Raw genomic sequence first — 15,812 nt, 5'->3', positions numbered from 1 at the left:
AGGTAGTCCAGCTGACGCGATGGTGCCTCAGGAAATGCGGCATAAGCACACGATGGCTTGTGAACTTTTACCGCAGCACCGTAGAGAGCGTCCTAACGGGTGGTGTCACTGTGTGGTATGGCAACACCACTGCACAGGACAGGAAAGCCATCCAGAGGGTCATGAGGACAGCGGAAAAGATCGGGTGTGCACTTCCATCCATCGAGGAGATCTTTAGGACCAGGTGTCGGAACAAGGCCAACTGTTCTCCCTCTGCAGTCCGGTCGCCGGTATTGCAGCATCCCGAACCAGGACAAGCAGGTTCAAGAACAGTTTCTACCCACAGGCAGTGCGCCTACTGAACTGTTAATTGCCAAATTATTGGACTTACTGTATAATTGCACTAGGCACTCTATACAGCACGCAGCCACTCTCACTGTACTGTACTACACTGGTCACTTTATAACATTCTTGAGTCATCTGCCAGATTGTTGCATTAGGAGTGCTGCTATTACTATCATTATATTGTTGCATCAATATTACATTTTGGCCATTACTACCTTATTGTATCAATCATACCACTATCATTACTGTACTGCACTTTACCACAATTTTTGCACCACCCGCCATAATGTGCCATAGTATTGATAATTCTTACTTAGTTACTTTCTACTGTAATTGGGTACTTACTTTTTATTTATTGTTGAGAATCTATGTTTAGATTTTATACTGCGGGAGCAAATGGGGAGTAAGCATCCCATTGTAGTTACACATGGCAATAAAGAATCTTGAATCTTGAATAAATAAGGAATGCTAGCAAGCTGTTGTTAGTTAGCTATCACTGTAACATGCTGTTAAGACCGTAAACAAACTTGTGCACAAGTACTGCCCACCGGCAATCGTGGTGCTGTCACGCAGTTCAACCACGAAAGTTTTCGAAATGAAACTCAAGCACTGAAGCTAAACTCATTTACTTTGCGATAAAAGGAGCTTGTTGAAAAGCAGTCGATGACTTGCTTGTTTGTTTTGATGAGGATTTTGTATTAACATATTGTGCCTAGCCCTCTTCATCAACAATTATAGTTCCAATGTGCTTTCTCTTCAGGTGCTCGTGCACCACTGTTGTGCTCCCGTGCCACGCGAGTTCAGCTTTTTGAATGTAAAGTGCTCCCTTACTTTGGAAGATCTGGGTCGCACACAAGTTTCCACCAGTAGAGCTGCCACCTCCGTCTCCACCATCTTTCAAATGCATTTCCATTCTCTCGAGGAAGTAACGTAGTGCTACGCGGTCAGTGTGAAAGACCTGTGTTCTATCCAGACCAGCGCGATTTGGTCTATTACAGGACACAGCTATACAATTTGGAACACAGCCCTAGTAAACTTCACAAAATTAGATCCAACTAATCGATTTTAATCATGTGATCATGATTAAAATACCACCTTCGCATCATTTTTGAGGCAGGCAAAACACTGCAACAGCAATAACATTTAGCTAGTCAGCAAAGCAACAAAGTCAAAACAAATAGATTCAAATCAGTAAAGCTCTTTAAAATACAGTAGGTACAGCATACATCTGCAATAACAACACAATCATGCCGGAGGTTTTGTTAAAACTATGTCATGCATCATTTTTAATAGAATTAATTTCAGTTCAACTTTTTAAAATATTCATAATTAATATCTGCTGCCAGTGTTTGATTTTATTGATAAAAGCAAACCAACTGGTGGAAAAGCTTAATCTATAATGTGGAGAAACATTCCACAGCTGATGAGAACAAATTTCTGGGGGCTTATTTGTGCTTTTGAATAAAAATGTTAATTCCAAACAAACAAACTAAATGTACTTTTTTCAATAAACAAGGTTACTTCATTAACTTCCTTCCTAAATGTCAGAGTACAGTTGGTTTGCAGGACCAGATACATACTGAACAGATGACTGCTGCTGAAAATATAAGCACAGAAATGTTAATACTTTGGGTAATAATAAATAAATAAATAAGGACATTCATGTGTACCCAATAGAAGTTACCAGCTGCACCAGAGAAGTAGGCTACTTATTGAAAAATACTGAATATTGAGACTTTGTCTCTGCAGCTGCAGGAAAAGAACCACCAACACGGTTGTTCAACACAGTTGGAGATTCATATGGGATACAGAAGTAACCCTGCGAATGGCTTTATGTACGATTGTACAGAAAAGAGCAGCATCCCCTGACAATGTCAGTATGTGCCTTTTCAAACAAGTTTTTTTTGTAGCAAAATCCATTATGCCAGGGGCAGGGAGGCCAAATTTGACCCAGGCCAGCATTGCAGCTCAATGTCTGCAGTGTGGAACGCAAGCCTAGAATTCATCTAAACCCTACATACATATAGTGGGGTGGAGCTTTATATGAAATGGCTAAGTATTGAATAACCAAGCAACAGAAATATGTTTCCACCTTTAACAATGATAAATATATAGGCCTAATAAAACTATTTTTATTCACTTTTTAAATAGTCTCAGCTGGGCCACACATTCATAATTGCTGTGTTACTTACAGTTTAGGAAAACTAAACAAAAACCCCAAGGTGCTCGCTCACAGGTGATAAAAAAGTATTTAAACTGGCTAGTAAAATGGTCAGAGGTAATTCTGGGAGTGTACTTTTTTCATAGGCAAATTTACACTGGAACATACATACTGAATTCATTAAAAAGAAAGACCATGGGGATGTCAGCAAAACTAGTTAAGTAAACAGGGCTACATTTAAGTAATGTAAATGACAACATCTTGAGAAGCTTAACCTACTCCTAAATATTTGCCAAAGGGACTGGATGTTGTTCCAGGGCAAAAAAAGCACTTCTTCTGCCATTGAAAAAATTGCAATCTGTTCATCCCAGTTTGATTCCTTGGTCCTGCTTAGGCAGGAGGGTCGAAACAATGGAATAACACTGACAGCTTAAGTGTACATGCAGTCAATCTTCATATGTACATAGCCTACATACTGCATACATTGTGCACTATAATATAGATTATCTACATCAGCCAATAATGAGAATACAGCATGAATGCTGCATATTAAATGAAAATTTCATGCTCAAAAAGAGGCCCAATCATAGTCATTTGAACCTCTTCTTTCTTTGCTATATTCTATTTATTATTTTTACCAGCCAAACTCACAAACAAACACTCTTCCATGAATGTGAAAACATTAGAGTAGATGGGTATCAGCATCAACCAATTCCGCCAGTCAAATATTGGCCCCACAATTCCCCATTAGGCACCCCTAACAAACAAACACACAAACCCACACTATGACTAATTTCTGGAGTCGACAAACTCCAATACCCTGTCACTCAAACTACGATTTGGATTGATCACACCAAATTTAAAAGTTCAGTTGTAAGCATTCAAAATATAACATGTCCATCAGATACACAGCTCTCTAATGATCCAATGCAGGGAAAACAATTAACTTTAAAATTGCACTTGTTAATTCAGACCACTCCAATAGTACTTTGCCCAGATGAAGAATTTCTTACTGCAGCCTAAGAACAGACTAACACTATTTATTCACTTATTCTTTCTGACTGTTACATTTTAGCAAGAGTGATCTTACCGGTGCAGTTATATCCATTCAAAACTCCATCAATGATATCTTTGGTAGAGTTGTCAAAAACATCAATCTGTGAAGACGTCTCCCCAAAAACACAATCAAAAACAAACTTCAGGTCTTTGTTGGCTCTCGTACGGACATCTCTGCAGCGTTTCTGTGCAGTGAAAAAGGTCATGTCCTGCTCTTTGGGGTCAAAGATAAGCATGTGGTTATCAACAACTTGAACCACTTTCTTGAAGTTGCCTTCTAGTTCCCTTGAGTTCTCGGGCCGCACACGAACCACCACCTTAACATGACTGCACATGTCACTTCCAGACATTGTTATCGCCTGATCCTCCCACGGTGTAGTCTGTAAACAAAGAATTAAAACGTGGTTATGTGGCAACAAAATGTTTGGTTTGCTGAATGAAAAACATTCACTCTCTTCCAGAGCACAATTTTTAAAACTCAAAGAAAAGAATAATCATCATCGTAAAAATGACATTTTATTTGGAAAATTGAGTTAGTTAAATAACATCTTGTCGTCTGTGTGCACCAAAACTATGACGAGAAATACATTTGCAACAGACAGCCAAGTTACTAACGCTTAAGCTGAAACTTTAAGAATGTCTCTTATTAAAGGGTGGAATTGTTCAGGTGAAAATTTGAATTAATAATGTAAGAAAATATAACTTTCGGCAGCGAGATAGCCACACTGATAACTATGAATGCTATTAATTATCATATGTTACACAAAAACCAACAAGCATTTACTCTTTCAAGGAGCCAAATAAGCCGTATTGGCTGGTTGGTGTATATGTGACGGACACGTGCCTAGTTTGACAGTTACCTTGACGGTAGAAAGAAATATTTCCGCGGCACATAAATAGCTAAGACAATTTTGCACCATGCTCAACATGAAAATAGTCATTACAGATTAGCGTTTATCATGTCTCAAATAACCATCTATCCGGCTACTCTCTCTGGGAAGCGAGTTAGCCAATGCTATTCCCTTTCCCACTTTAGTTAGCCCTAGCTATCTTGTCATCTAATATTACATAGAGCGAAGAATTCACCGCAAGTACTGAACAGTTTGATAAACTTTATAGATATTCCGTAGGTAACGCTCATTAGCAAATGTTATCATTACGTAATGCGATTCCACCCCCAAATTGATATATCGCCGTACGAAAACATAAAACGATGGCTAGCTAGGTAGCTACATTAGCTAGCCAAGTTACCTATACCGAGTGTTAGCTAAAACAAAACTAGCTCGTTATCTGGCTGCCAACAAGCTAGTTAGTATTTGAACCATCGCATTTACAAAATGCATTAATGAATGTTATATTTTTCCAACTTAATGAAACGTTAAAATAGCTAAATAGTAACTGCGCTGCACAATGCACATTTGTAACATTGGCTAGCTAAACAATTGAATCGGCCTGTCCTAGCCAATTGAAGCTAGTTAGCTAAAACCAAGAGTTTGAGTAAACTAGCTAGATGGCTTGCGAATTACACCATATATTCATTCAACAAATAAAAATATTTACAATTAACTTACAGTCTGTGTGGATAATTCTGGTTTCCAGCCAGCTTTTTTGTTAAAACGGTCAACAAGCTAAACGCAAAATATGCCAAACCCTTATTTCCAGCAAGAACGACAGTGAAGATTTTCAAACACAAGCCACTCTTCGTTCCCAACAACGGATTGGATGGTTCAACCCAACGTAGAGTGACGTCACCACAGACGACTACTGTCACTTGATACTGTTCTGTGCTTGAGAATGAGCGCGTTTATGGCTATTATGTCTGTGGAACAGGGGCGGTGGGAGGGGCGTGGAGGTGAAGCACAGGAAGAGACTGCAAACAGATACACTCTATGCAAACAGCCCGTGCTGCGCATTCAGAATGCAAAAAATATTACGCTCTCATTTGAAACCCAGGTAAAATAATTCTGCTAGGGCAGCCAAGTAAAATCGCCTCAATTCAATTAAAATCCTAGAAAACGATTGTAATATTTCTTAATTACAGTAGAGCTTGAACCATTCGTTATTATTATTATTATTATTATTATTATTATTATTATTATTATTATTATTATTATTATGGGGTTGACATTTTATGCTCTTTTCAAATAGAAAAACAATAGAGCTCTATTCATAATGTATTTTCAAGATATTTGAACAATAGCTGGTTTCTCTAAAGTTTTATGATCCAGATTCTGCCTTAGTAATCTGATCTGACTGTTAATCATGATTAAATGTGCCTGTCACAATTTCAGAATTTAAAAGTAGATAGTTAAACATAGCCTTTATTAAAAAACTACTGGGGTACTCCTGATCCTATTATAAGGGTGGATTTGATGAGCTGAAACGCAATAAAACTGGCAAGTTTGAGAATAATTAAGGTTGGACACTCAGGGAAATCTATTTCTAATCAGATCAGATGAGTCATTGTAGCACTGTATATTTTATATTTGTTACAGTGACAGCGATTGTAAAGTGCTCATTTACTTAAAAAATAAACAACAGTAGACTGGGAATGGGGGGCCAGCCTGAACTCTGAAATGTTCCTCACTTTGAAAGTGATAGTAAAGCATAAAGAGTGTGAAAATATTGTACAACCCTTTAATAATTATTTACATTGCTGTAGCTTTATACATTTTATTTTTATTGTAAGGCTAATCTCATTTTGTATAGCTATAAACCGAACAAGCAGTACTGAAATCTCATTAGAATAGGGGTTCCCAAACTGTGGGTCGCAAATCCATGTGGGGTTGCCTGATTTCAGAATGGGGTTGCCTGAAAATTTTGGGGAAAAAAGGTTTTTTAAAATAATTGTAAATTATAAAATGTAATTATTTGTCTTATTCAAATCTGCAAATGTTGGCTACTGAATGCCGAACATTACAACAATCCAAATATAATAAAGCAATCAGGCATGAAGGGTCGAGGTATATTGCAAATATATTCACAGCTAAATGGAACAAAGGTGTGTGTGTGTGTGTGTGTGTGGGGTGTTGGGGTTGTGTAAATTTCTGAGCATTCATCTGGAGTTACATCAGAAAAACTATTGGAAGATCCTGCATTAGATCATTTTTTCTACATCAGCTTTCCAACCAATACATCTTCTTTTCAGTGACCCACTACATTTGGCCTCTTTTACCAACTCTTTGATATAAGGAAGGGCCAAAACAGAATAAAGCACTGTTGAGTTAGTTTAATAGTATTGTGCTAGCGCATATCTGGAGTGAATTTAGTGCTATAAATGTTTTCAAGAAATAAATAAAGAATAGGTCAGTGAAATAATGCATCGAGATAACGAAAAACTACATTTTTTGAACTGCACACAATAAATGCAGTTAAAATATATTAAAAATAAACGTAAAAGCATTTAGTTCATGTTTGCAAGCAATCACCACATTTCGTTGATCAAATAAATTGCCTTTACTTAAATTTCCACTTCTAGCATTTTCAAGGCTTTTCTACTCTGTGAGTGACAGATTAGGAAAGTCACGATTGGCTGTTTTTCTTGTAGAGCATAGGAACTGGAGAGAGTAGAAGGGGCCAGGTGGTGAAGCCTAGGAAGTAATGGGAAATGGCCTTTACTGCGCGTGTTGAGACAAAAGAGTTTTCTCTCCACTGAATTTAATGTAGAAATCCAATGTGATTTAACAACCAAAGACAACCTGATTGATCATTTTTTTGTGATCATAAATTTCATTATGGCTAGCAGTTTGTGAATGGTTGTCTTGGTTCAGAGGTTTTTGGAAAATATTTCTTACAATGTCCATCTATCCATCCATTATCTATACCAGCTGATTCCTGAGCAGAGTCATGGGGGGTGCTGGAGCCTATCCCAGCGTGCATTGGGCGAGGGGCAGGAATACACCCTGGACAGGCCGCCAATCTATTGCAGGGCAGGGCACACACACCATTCGCTCACACATTCCTATTAGCCTTACCTGCATGTCTTTGGACTGTGGGAGGGAGTCGGGGTACCTGGAGGAAGCCCACGTGGACATGGGGAGAGCATGCAAACTCCACACAGAAAGGCCCCAAGCCGAGATTCGAACCCACTACCTTCTTGCTGTAAGGCGACAGTGCTACTTCTTACAATGTACATATTTTATTATATATTTCATATTTTCACAATCTATTTTTCAAATGAAATGCAATGGCATTCATCAAGTTTCAAAAGTTACCATAGTGGAAGTTTTATTTGGCCTTGAAAAATCTGATATTTCCCATTCACTTTAACAGGAGCGCTAATGTAATACCCTCAGCATTTGCTTTCCTGTCTAGTTAAATATGCATGTATATGCTTTCTATTGCCGCCATGTTGAAAAAGGAAGTGACACAATTGAGGTGTAAACAATTTTCCTACCAGTGGTGATAGCGATTGCAACCTGTGTTAAACAGGTGGTGTGTCAAACACAGCTCTTTAGCAGATGTCTTACACACACTATCTCAGTGGTGCAAAGACCAAACAGACAAAACTGGATAAGGGATACATTTTTCCATGCATAATTTATTATTAAGTATGAAAATAATCATATGATTTTATGACATGGCCATTGTAATCAAGCTTTTATAACTGCTTGGCTTGCTATATATTTAGCACAGCGTTTATTATGATATCTTGAAATCTAATCGTATTTCATATATAGTTATGTTAGCATGCAGCAGGGATACTCAGATCTGACCCTTGAAGGCAGTGGTAATACTGGTTTTATTTTCTAACTGACAGTTAATTGACTGATTAATAGCACTGATTGGTCAGAATTCTAACTCCCCTGGTGTTCCAGTTTTAAATCAGTTCCGATTTCCAGCAGGAAAGAATGAAAATCAGCAGTACTACTGGTCCCAAAGGCCAGATTTGAGTATCCCTGGTATACAGTTAGCTAGCAGATACATAGTGCTGCAAGTATATTGCCGGCACTAATATAATATCGACTACACTATTTAGCTAATGAAAATATCCCTGTCATAGTCGCAGTATCCAATGTAGTAGACAGAGAAGAGGTAATATGAGCTCAGAGCTACAGATCACTGAAAAAAGTGTGAAGCCACACAAACTTGAGGTGTAGTAATGTTTTCAGGGTAAACCATGAACTGCATCTACTGTATCAGCAGTATTATATTCATAAAAAATGTTTACACATACATGATATATTATTAGTAGAGAAATATTAGTGTTAGCACTTCTCCCTCTTCAAAATGTGCACTACACAAGTATGGTGACTGTTATTTCAAATAATGGATCTTCTCTACGTATGGACTGAACCCACTGCATCATATGATCTTCTGTTTTTGTTTATTGTTTGTTTGCAGTTAGACAACACCACTTCTTCTTCTTGGAAATATGACCTGGAAAGGAGAGAAAAGGCTATTACCATCAGCCCTGGAAAAAGGCCCTGTCACTGCTGCACATCTACCAGCCCTCTTAATGATTTACCTTGCTTAGTCAATTATGCATTTGTTATGATTGCCTTTGTCTGTTTTTGCTAATTCTGATTGGCAAGTATTAGGAAATTAGTTTCAATTGCATATCCAGCCCAACAGATGTTCTTGAAAGTGTTGAAAATCCAAATTTCATTTGATCAGCATCAGATTCATTCAATTTTTTATTATTATTGATTAAAATCATCCAAATGATCCCGATTACATTGTGAAATGTTCATGCTATTGTATACATATACAAAAGTTTTTGTATGTTGGGTTATAATAAAAATGTTAGTTAGATTGGCAAGTAAAGTAAGTAAAATGCATTAAGGCAGTTATTGGCACAATTTCTGAGCTGCTGGCTTATCAAAGTCTATAACTTTTAAAGTGTAACTTTGAGGTCAGTACCCCCAGTGAAATAATGTGGGGGATAACGATGTAGAAATTGGATTTCATACATTTTTTGAAAAATCCTCAGATATAACTACAGCTGGGCTCAGTTTTGTAATGTTATCAGCCATGCTAAACTCAAAAACATGACTGAGGTAAAATAAATAAATGAATAAATAAATAAATAAATAAATAAATAAACCCAGTAGTGATGTAGCATAAGGGGATCCTAAGAGTGATATAGCAACAGACCAGAATAAAATTTGAAGGATGAATCCTAGTGGAGACAGATGAGGCTGAATATACTCTGTTATGGTCACATGGGTTAACTGTAGCCATTGGATAGTTGCAATCACTTGACTAATTATAGGAGTAGAGAAAAGTTATAACCCTTATAAAAGCAATTAGTTGATGTAATAGGCCACTGGCTGAGAGCAAGGAATGTCAAACATAAACATTCTTTGAATGACTGGGTGTGACAGTAATCTACTCCCCTATCATTTATCTTTATATTTTTATATATTTTATTGTTATTCTTTTGTCTGTGCACCAATGGAATACATTTATTTTGCACAGTTGATGATGAGTCCATACAGGTAAAAAAACAACAATAGAACTTTATAGGCATAGGCATTTTCAGATGAAAAACATCAATCACAGACAGAAATAATCAAGGAGGGGGAATCCTCTGTCAGTGGAAAAAAAACAACAAAAAAAAAAACAAAAAGCAAAACTAAGCAGCAGACAGATGTCATCGAGGGTTTGAAGGATTCATTTCAGAGTGCAAACATTCCACTTGAAAAAGCTGAAAATCCTAAATTGGGTGCATTTTTAAAAGGCATGTAAAAATGATGGGGAAATTCCCTAAAAACAACTTTGTAACTTTGGTAGAAGTATTTTCCACAGGCTGGTGACTCACATAAATAAAAGATGGCCACTGATGACTCAGATGGCGCATACAATTACTTTTTTCACTTTTATTTGTTCTCCAAGGAAAATCAATTCCATCCATTTTAAAAGTTATTCTTGCCAACCCTGTGTACCTTTATGCCGTAAGTTACAACTCATTCGCAGATAGCAGCAACAATGCCAACTGAACTTTGAGGCTGATTTCAGAAAATTCAAGTCACATGTTGAATGCATACAAACGCTTGTTGCCAAATGCAGTTCATTTAACATATAATGCTCACATTGTGATACTTGCAAGTAGTATTTAGGCTAGCACTTTCCATTATCTAACTCGCTTATTCCTGGCCATGGTCGCAGTTGAGTTGGAGCCTATTCCAGTATGCATAGGGCGAGAGGCAGGAATACACCCTGGTCGCCAGTTCATCACTGGGCACACAGACCACTCATTCGCACACTCATATCTATAGGCAATTTAGAGACTCCAACCAGTGACCTTCTTGCTGTGAGGCTTTGGAACTCCCTTAAAAAATATAACCTGAAAGTTGCACTTCAGTATAATTTTGAGTGAAAAGGGTACTAACCGAGCTATGTTTTGGGATAATTTATGAAAGCATGCATTCATCTATTGTTTGTCACTAGGAGATATGTTTGAATCTTGATTAAATGATTATTAACCAAATAACATGGTCTATTATTATTATTATTTTTTAAATTAATTAATTAAAATAAAATAAAAAACTCCTAATGGAATTTGCAGGGGAGCAGCTCAATTTTGCCCTCATAGAGGAGACATATGCAGGCTTACTAGAGCTTCAGTTCTTCAGCCGAGGGCGTGCTTTCCCAGATCTACTTGTCTATGGTAACTACGTGCTACAATGAATTGTACTATTTTTGTGATAGCTGGCAGGCAATGTAATTGGTAACAAAAATAGAGGAAGTACCCGAAGTGCAATATCTTGCTGTTTGCTGTATTGGTATGGCTACAGTGTAACACATTTTGGAGTGAACATTATTATTTAGCTTATTATTGGAAGCATTACAATTATCATTTACATACAACCAGACATGAAATAAAGCATGATTGTAATTGGTAGGTTAGGTTAGTGCAGAAGAATTGTGCATAGAAGTACGTAAGATAGCTAATTCCACAACGTGAACACAAGCAAACTTTGTTAGCTTCGTTGTGTCCAAAATAATAATAATAATAATAATAATAACAATATATTTGTCTTGTATCATGTTAACGTACTGATATAATGGTGCCGGAAAATGATCTGTCTGTCCAGCATTACGTTACACTAGCTAGCTTGCTCAGATCACAGGGCTGAGGGACGCGAAGCCAAGGGAAACCTGAAAAAGAAATCCACACAAACGTAAAATGTGAGTTCCATTTTAACTAACTGACCTCAGTGAAACCACACAACAAAGTAAAACATGTTAAACCAGCGCCAATGTGTACAGAGTTGTACTCTTCAGCATTGGTCTTATCAGAATAAAATGGGTTGCTTGCTAGCTATACAATATTAGACGACGAATAGTCTGTAGCTAGGTTTTCTAGGTGCATAACCGCAACGGGTAAACCACGAATAGTCTACGCGTTATTGGGCAAATTGCAGCTTGCTACGTAGCGCGCAATAGCTAGTAGTTTGGTATGGTTAGCAAACTGCATTAGTCAGGCGGAACGCATGTAATCCGTTTTGTTGCAGAGTAGAAACTTTAAGGGGAAGTACCAGAGCAGCTATCCATAGTGCTAAACACAGGAAGAGCGGTAACTTTCGTCTACTACCGTGCAGTGGGTCAATGCACAGAAACCGTGTGTTGTCCCCAATTTATTATTTACACTGCTTGATAATCAGTCAGAAATCCAGCCACACTGCTCGCAACAATGTAAGTTAGCTAACGTTGTTTTTTGTTTTCAAATCGAAGTAGCTTGCAAGCTACACACAGTAGCCATGCGTTCTGGGTCTGTTCAGATTGGAGTTAGCTAGCCACTAAGTATAAAAGCTAAGGAGACCACCTTATGCAGTCCCATAACGTCGTTAGTCTTAATTGAGGTGCGTCTCATTTAAAGCAACCCTAGCAGTAGCACTAGATCCAACGCCTAGCCTAATGATAACTACTTAAATACTGGAAACGAATCTAAGACTACCGCCTGTAAAGCTAGACCGTAGAGTAAACCGTTATGTGCGTTGCTGTTAGCTAGCTGTTTGTATTATTTAAACAAAATAAGTGCTACTAGCAGACTAAAAGCTGGTTTGAAAATGAAATGTAAAACCATCAGGGTAGTGAGGTGGTATCAAACGTCGGCTTACTTTACGCTAATGACACTGGTGTTCACATTGGTGCTTACATTTTATTCCCTGTGATGTTTGACTGGACCGCAACGGCCAGCCTTACAAACGCGAATGTCTGTGACTGAGTGAGTGATGAAGTTACACCATTGGTCGGCCGAGTTATGAAGTCACACCATTGGTCGGCCGGATCACGTGTGTTAGGTCCAGTCATATACTAGGTTTTAACCTGGCCTTGTTTAATTTAACTGATTCACACACATAATTTACCTGTTCAAACAAGGGGCCTACATTCAAGTACTACAAACAAGGTTTACGAAGGAGATTTTGCAGGGGGTTGATATTATGACTCCACGTAGTAGTCCTCTAAGCTACAAATTGGCAAATTTGTTTTACTCTGTAAAGCACTTGAATTGCCCCGTGTATGAAATGTGCTATACAAATAAAGCTGCCTTGCCTTGCCTATATTGAACTCTCAACAAAAACAGGGTTTCAGCATACAAAAATATCAAGTTTACTCACTCATACAAAGCACTGTTTATAAGTCATTAATTAAAACTAGTAAAATCTAGGCCTGCTATTAAAAGTCATCAAAATGAGGCCATGTTACAACAAACAATATGGCTATCTTGGCTCATACAAATTAAACAAGCTCTATTCCAAAGCAGTGATACCCCATTTAACTTGGCCCTGTGTTTTTTCATCCTACCATCTGAAGAGAATGTGGTCATTCAAACTTTATGTCACATCAGTATCCAATGTCTATTATTTAGTGGAAATAATTTGCAGTTCTGCTGTGTTTCACCTAAAAAATGTATTTAGCTATTTATAGATGCTATTTTATGCTATAGATGCTATAGGCTTGTAATATCTGGTCCGATTATTTGACAGGAGAAATTTACCAGTAGTTTGTACTGTATTTGCATGTCAATGAATCCCTGGTCCAAGGGTTCTAGTCTACAGTTAGGTACCCCTGACAGCAGGTGCCGTTAGCAAGCTAGCAAACGTTAAACTCGGTCAAAATGCCATAAGTGCAACTTTCTAAAGTGTGGTTGTATTTTTCCCAAAAGGATTCAACAATAGGATGTGCCTTTGCAATAAAAATATGCTCTTTATTGTTGTCGTTTGCTCGTTATTTTAAAGAAGGTAGCTGGAATACCTTCAGGCACTGTATGATTTCAGAAGTTATTGATTGAGCATGGGCATCATCAAAATCTAAATGACATCCATTCCTAGTCATGAAACGATATTATGTGTGATTTCTATGTGAAATGATAGAGAATGCATTTCAGAAATATAAATGAGATTACCACAAAGATTACACAGCTGTGAGAAAGAAAATAGTTACATTTTTGACAATTAGCCTATTAGTTAGCAAGCAATCTAGCTTCCACACAGACCAATTTTGGTGACCGCAAAATTTTTAAAAATGTGTGCATTTCTTGATTATTTTATGTTTGTATCCAAGCGTTCTGCAAGCAACTGGCCAGTTTCAAGATCTGATGTTATTGGCTCTTGTACACTGCATGCCCAAAAGTTTGTGGACTCTCGAACATCACACATATGTGCTTGTTGTACATCTCATTCCGAAACCATGGGCCCCTTTGGTGCTATGGTCCACTCTTCTGGGAAAGCTTTCCACTATATTTTGAAAAATGACTGCAGGGAATAATTTCCATTCAGCCACAAGAGCATTAGTGTGGTCGGCCACTGATGTTGGGCGATAAGGTCTGGCTCGCAGTTGGCATTCCAATTAATTCCAAAAGTGTTTGATGGGGTTGAAGTCAGGGCTCTGTGCAGGCCAGTCAAGTTCTTCTGCACCAAATTTGGCAAACCATTTCTTTTTGGACCTCTCTTTATGCATGGGGGCTCATTGTCATGCTGAAACAGGAAAGGGCCTTCCCCAAACTTCCCACAAATTGGAAGCACGCAATTCTCTAGAATGTAATTGCATGCTTTAGCATTAAGAGTCCTTCACTGAAATTAAAGGGCCTAGCCCCACCTAATTTCATAAAGATTATGAAACATTATGTTACAAAACTATATTGAAATAATAGACCCGACTATCAATTTCAACATTTTTATTTCTAATTCATATTGGAAATATAAATATTATAATAAAATATTAATATAAATATTATATAGGAAAATGCACCAAGGCGTATTGAGAACAGCACTATAATACGTGAATCAAGCAAGACACAAAATGGAGAACGTAGTGAAATACTAAGCGCAATATTTAAAAAAAAGTTATTCAGTCATAAAAAATTCTGCTTGCTTCTCCCTTCCCTTTGCTACCACTATTTCAATTGAGCTTTTGAGCTACATATGTACCGTCTCCCTCCTCTTACTCATCAGTTCCACAGGGAATGCATAGCTTTGGTTGTTTGTGTGAGCAGGGACCACACACAAATTGATTGCATTTTATGGAGTTGTCTTTAGCCTTATTCTGACTGCATTTGCCGACCTGGCACTGCGTTTTCTTCCCAGGGGTGATGGGTGTGTGAGGTGATGCTGCAACCATAGCTGCTTGGGCGACTGCTGCTTCTGTCTTTGACTTCATGTAATTTTCACGCATGTGAGGTCCATGAGGTAGTAATTCATCAGTAATTACAGTGCTTCCTCTGGTCCCATTCACTTGTGTGATTTTGCCATCCTGTACTCTATTCAGAGTAGGGCTGGGCGATACCATCCATCCATCTATTATCTATACCCGCTTATCCTGAGCAGGGTCGCGGAGGGTGCTGGAGCCTATCCCAGCGTGCATTGTACGAGAGGCAGGACCCGGACAGGCTGCCAATCTATCGCAGGGCACACACACCATTCATTCACACACTCATACTTATGGGCAATTTATGTCTTTGGACCGTGGGAGGAAACTGGAGTACCCGGAGGAAACCCACGCGGACACAGGGAGAGCATGCAAACTCCACACAGAAAGGCTCCAAGCCAAGATTCAAACCCACGACCTTCGTGTTGTGAGGCGACAGTGCTACCCACTGCACCACCGTGCCGCCCCGGGCTGGGTGATACATTGAATATTATTCTAATATTTGATATAATTTTGTATGGGATACAAAATGAAGCGACATCGATGCTATTGCGTTGTGATTATACTGAAAGTTTTTTATGTGTCAAATGAGTTTCTTGATGACCCAGTCAGTCTTCTGCAGAACCAGGCAACACGTGATAGATGTATCTGTTTGGTAGACATGGAGGACCAGAGC

At 38.2% G+C, this 15,812-nt stretch overlaps 2 protein-coding genes and 1 long non-coding RNA gene across 7 annotated transcripts in view; 1 reads left to right on the top strand and 2 right to left on the bottom strand.

Annotated features, from left to right (window-relative positions):
• The window catches only part of kif18a (kinesin family member 18A), a 72,673-nt gene extending 67,361 nt beyond the window's left edge, over positions 1-5,312 (bottom strand). For both annotated transcript variants that reach the window (XM_035416506.1, XM_035416507.1), the window contains exons 1-2: positions 5,113-5,312; positions 3,576-3,921 (exon numbers count right to left, since the gene is read on the bottom strand). In XM_035416506.1, coding sequence (XP_035272397.1) covers positions 3,576-3,891 — 316 coding nt within the window. In that variant the 5' untranslated portion in view covers positions 3,892-3,921; positions 5,113-5,312. The remainder of the gene's footprint in view (positions 1-3,575; positions 3,922-5,112) is intronic.
• Positions 5,313-8,529: 3,217 nt separating this feature from the next.
• LOC118227373 lies at positions 8,530-12,687 on the bottom strand. 2 transcript variants are annotated; one of them, XR_004765267.1, is made up of 3 exons: positions 12,607-12,687; positions 11,544-11,644; positions 8,530-8,920 (listed from the first exon to the last, which is right to left on the bottom strand). It is a non-coding gene; the product is annotated as an uncharacterized LOC118227373 (long non-coding RNA). The 2 variants fall into 2 exon arrangements; XR_004765266.1 differs by having other exon boundaries at positions 12,645-12,686.
• Positions 11,051-15,812, top strand: part of mettl15 (methyltransferase like 15) — a 225,612-nt gene continuing 220,850 nt past the window's right edge. Inside the window, exon 1 of one of the 3 annotated variants that reach the window (XM_035417755.1) lies at positions 11,051-11,153. The gene's annotated coding sequence lies outside the window, so the exon portion shown is untranslated. Of the gene's footprint in view, positions 11,154-11,578; positions 11,675-12,016; positions 12,182-15,812 lie in introns of those variants that run through there. The other 2 variants (XM_035417753.1, XM_035417752.1) reach the window with 2 other exon arrangements.

The sequence above is a fragment of the Anguilla anguilla genome, chromosome 5 (genome assembly GCF_013347855.1).
Source record: "Anguilla anguilla isolate fAngAng1 chromosome 5, fAngAng1.pri, whole genome shotgun sequence".
NCBI classification, from domain to species: Eukaryota; Metazoa; Chordata; class Actinopteri; order Anguilliformes; family Anguillidae; genus Anguilla; species Anguilla anguilla.
The sequence above is the reverse complement of the archived record's forward strand: the minus strand, read 5'-3'. Positions and strand labels throughout refer to the sequence as shown.